This window comes from Castor canadensis, chromosome 16 (genome assembly GCF_047511655.1).
Source record: "Castor canadensis chromosome 16, mCasCan1.hap1v2, whole genome shotgun sequence".
Classification (NCBI taxonomy): domain Eukaryota; kingdom Metazoa; phylum Chordata; class Mammalia; order Rodentia; family Castoridae; genus Castor; species Castor canadensis.
In genome coordinates, this window is record NC_133401.1 from 87062170 (window position 1) to 87064069 (window position 1900).

The window sequence follows — 1900 nt, forward strand, 5'->3', positions numbered from 1 at the left end:
GGACCAGGAACTAGATAAAAGGTTAGATCAAAAAGAATTAACCTAGAAGGTAACACACACGCACAGGAAATTAATGTGAGTCAACTCCCTGTTTGGCTATCCTTATTTCAACTAGCAAAAACACCTTTTCCTTCCTATTATTGCTTATACTCTCTCTACAACAAAATTAGAGATAAGGGCAAAATAGTTTCTGCTGGGTATTGAGGGGGTGGGGGGAGAGGGAGGGGGTGGAGTGGGTGGTAAGGGAGGGGGTGGGGGCAGGGGGGAGAAATGACCCAAGCCTTGTGTGCACATATGAATAATAAAAGAAAAAACCCACTAAAACAGAAATCTTACATTGCTGTTAAGATTAAACCCTGACATTTAAACAACAGTGATATAAAAATTTTTCAAAGGGTGAATGAGGACAAGGTAAAATGCACAAGGCTTTTTTATTTGTGTAGACATGCTTCTAAAAACACTTTAAAAGAGACACATGTGAGCACAACACCACTGGCTCAGCAAGGCAGCTTTATTCCAGAAGTTCTCAGTCCTCCTCGACCTCCTCCTCCTCCTCGTCATCCTCCAAGTCTCCCTGCTCGTCCGCGGTGGCATCTTGGTACTGCTGGTACTCGGACACCAGGTCGTTCATGTTGCTCTCGGCCTCCGTGAACTCCATCTCGTCCATGCCCTCGCCCGTGTACCAGTGCAGGAAGGCCTTGCGCCGGAACATGGCTGAGAACTGCTCCGAGATGCGCTTGAACGGCTCCTGGATGGCCGTGTTGTTCCCTATGAAGGTGGCTGACATCTTGAGGCCCCGCGGCGGGATGTCGCACACGGCGGTTTTCACGTTGTGAGGAATCCAGTCCGCGAAGTAGCTGCTGTTCTTGTTCTGCACGTTGAGTATCTGGTCGTCCACCTCTTTCATGGACATGCGGCCTCGGAAGATGGCGGCCACCGTCAGGTAGCGGCCCTGGCGGGGGTCGCAGGCCACCATCATGTTCTTGGGGTCGAACATCTGCTGCGTGAGCTCGGACACCGAGATGGCGCGGTACTGCTGGCTGCCGCGGCTGGTCAGGGGCGCGAAGCTGGGCATGAAGAAGTGCAGGCGCGGGAAGGGCACCATGTTCACCGCCAGCTTGCGGAGGTCTGCGTTCAGCTGGCCGGGGAAGCGCAGGCAGGTGGTGACCCCGCTCATGGTGACCGACACCAGGTGGTTGAGGTCGCCATAGGTGGGCGTGGTGAGCTTCAGGGTGCGGAAGCAGATGTCGTACAGGGCTTCGTTGTCGAAGCAGAAGGTCTCATCCGTGTTTTCCACCAGCTGGTGGATGGAGAGGGTGGCGTTGTAGGGCTCCACCACAGTGTCGGAGACCTTGGGCGAGGGCATGACGCTGAAGGTGTTCATGATGCGGTCTGGATACTCCTCACGCACCTTGTTGATGAGCAGGGTGCCCATGCCGGACCCGGTGCCACCCCCCAGCGAGTGGGTCAGCTGGAAACCCTGGAGACAGTCACAGCTTTCGGTCTCCTTCCTCACCACGTCCATGATGGAGTCCATCAGCTCAGCCCCCTCTGTGTAGTGGCCCTTTGCCCAGTTGTTTCCCGCGCCACTCTGGCCTGCCAGAAGGAAAGAGTGTTAGACACAGACTCTTAAGGAATTCCTGCTTGTGTCATTTGGACTGTGGGTAACATAGGACTCTTCTTTTTATATACATTGAAAATGTTTTGCTTTAAAGTGTATCGGTGACCTTCAACCCCCTGGGGATTGTAGATTAAGGAAAGATACATTGTAACCAGACAAAAGTACTTCTAAAGAGGACATTTTGTAAATACCGTCATTAGGTGCAATCGAACAGGCAAGAGGAAGCATATTGTGATCAGAAAGGACAAGCTCCCAGCACTTGTCTCAACCTGGTCACAA

At 52.5% G+C, this 1900-nt stretch overlaps 1 protein-coding gene across 1 annotated transcript in view; it reads right to left on the reverse strand.

The window, feature by feature from the left end:
• Positions 1 to 526: 526 nt before the first annotated feature.
• Positions 527 to 1900, reverse strand: part of LOC141417813 (tubulin beta-1 chain-like) — a 3361-nt gene continuing 1987 nt past the window's right edge. The window contains exon 4 of the mRNA XM_074056958.1: positions 527 to 1596. Within this exon, the coding sequence (XP_073913059.1) occupies positions 527 to 1596 (1070 nt within the window). The remainder of the gene's footprint in view (positions 1597 to 1900) is intronic.